General features: G+C 36.7%; 1 protein-coding gene across 1 annotated transcript in view; it reads left to right on the plus strand.

Annotated features, from left to right (window-relative positions):
• Nucleotides 1–1,067: 1,067 nt before the first annotated feature.
• The window catches only part of LOC110023093 (RING-H2 finger protein ATL65), a gene marked incomplete in the record, with an annotated part of 1,761 nt that continues 1,353 nt past the window's right edge, over nucleotides 1,068–1,475 (plus strand). Inside the window, 1 exon segment of the mRNA XM_020722321.1 lies at nucleotides 1,068–1,452. Coding sequence (XP_020577980.1) covers nucleotides 1,448–1,452 — 5 coding nt within the window.

The raw sequence follows: 1,475 nt of genomic DNA on the forward strand, positions 1-1,475 counted from the left end.
GAACAAATCTTTGTTCGTGTTCGGCTCGTTAACTTAGCGAACGAGCCGAACACAAGCTTTTTAGCAAACCGAACACGAGCTGTTCGTGAACAACGAGTCGTTTTGATAGCCCTAGTCCTATGCTACCTACTTAAGTTATCACAGCACACACAGCTCCCAACGATCACTACATCTTACGGACGTTATCATAATTCATACAGCTCCTAACTCTAACCTCTGTGATCTACATACATTATTGCAGCTCCTTATTACGGCCTATAAGACCAACTACAATCTATGCGGCTCATAACTCACACAGCTCCCAACTTCAGCTTCTACATCCTTCAAACATTATTGCAACTCCTTACTACAACTTTTATGACTAATAATTAGTCTTGAAACAACCATCTACGACCCACATGACCAACTATTACCATGACTTTCAACTACAGTCCCTACGACAAACTAGTGCTACAACAATTGTCTATAACATTTATGGCGAACTACTGTCTTTATAACAATTGTCCATTAAGATTATTATTGATAAACTACTTTTGTATATCAGCATTGTAATTTTATCCGACAAACTAGTGCTACAACAATTGTCTATAACATTCATGGCGAACTACTGTCTTTATAACAATTGACTATAATATTTGTTGTCCATTAATTGCTAAACTACTCTTGTATATCAGCGTTATAATTTTATCTTTTTCTAACTCAAGAGAAGATTGGGTCTGCATACTCACAAATATAAAGTGGATTACTTTAAATAAGCTAAGTCCCATAACTTTTTTCCTTTCAATGATTTTTCACATAAAAACTCATTGTCTCTCTACCTGTCACATTAATTACCCAAGTATGTGCTTGATTTTCATGCAGCGCTAAGACTCTAAATAATCACTCCACCACCGAAAATCTTCCTGCACACATCACACGCAATTAAACTTCATAAAATGAGATATAAAAGGAAAGTTCATCCAACACCGGTTGAATTTAATTTCACAGGAAGAAATTTAAAAAAAATAAACATTCATGAAAAAAAAAATACTTATGCAATTAGATCAAGATTATTTTTTGCTAAACTAAAATTTAAACATTTTTACATTCCACTGGCCACCATTCCCCATAACAATGGATTTTCATCAACAAATCTTTAAGAAAACCTTCTTATTAAAAATATATTTCTTCATGACAAATTGCCGTTGACCACAAACAATACCTAACAATGTTTATCTAGCAATTAATACAATGCACCTTTCTTTCTAGCAGATTAGCAGATTGAGTTTGCAGAACATGGCTTCTTCGCAGCAAAGAATCACAATTAATGCAAAGGTATGGTCTCTGCAGACAACAAGAAACCTGCTTTCCGAGCGAAAGAAGTAAATCATTCCCCTTCAGCGCTCCCGCTCCCGCTCCCGCCTAGCCACCATTTCCCTGCTTTCTTCTTCCTCCAGTCTCCAATCCCATGGCCCCCCCGAGAAGAACCCCCGAGC

Source organism: Phalaenopsis equestris, unplaced genomic scaffold, assembly GCF_001263595.1.
Source record: "Phalaenopsis equestris unplaced genomic scaffold, ASM126359v1 Scaffold000210, whole genome shotgun sequence".
In the NCBI taxonomy this organism is placed as follows: Eukaryota; Viridiplantae; Streptophyta; class Magnoliopsida; order Asparagales; family Orchidaceae; genus Phalaenopsis; species Phalaenopsis equestris.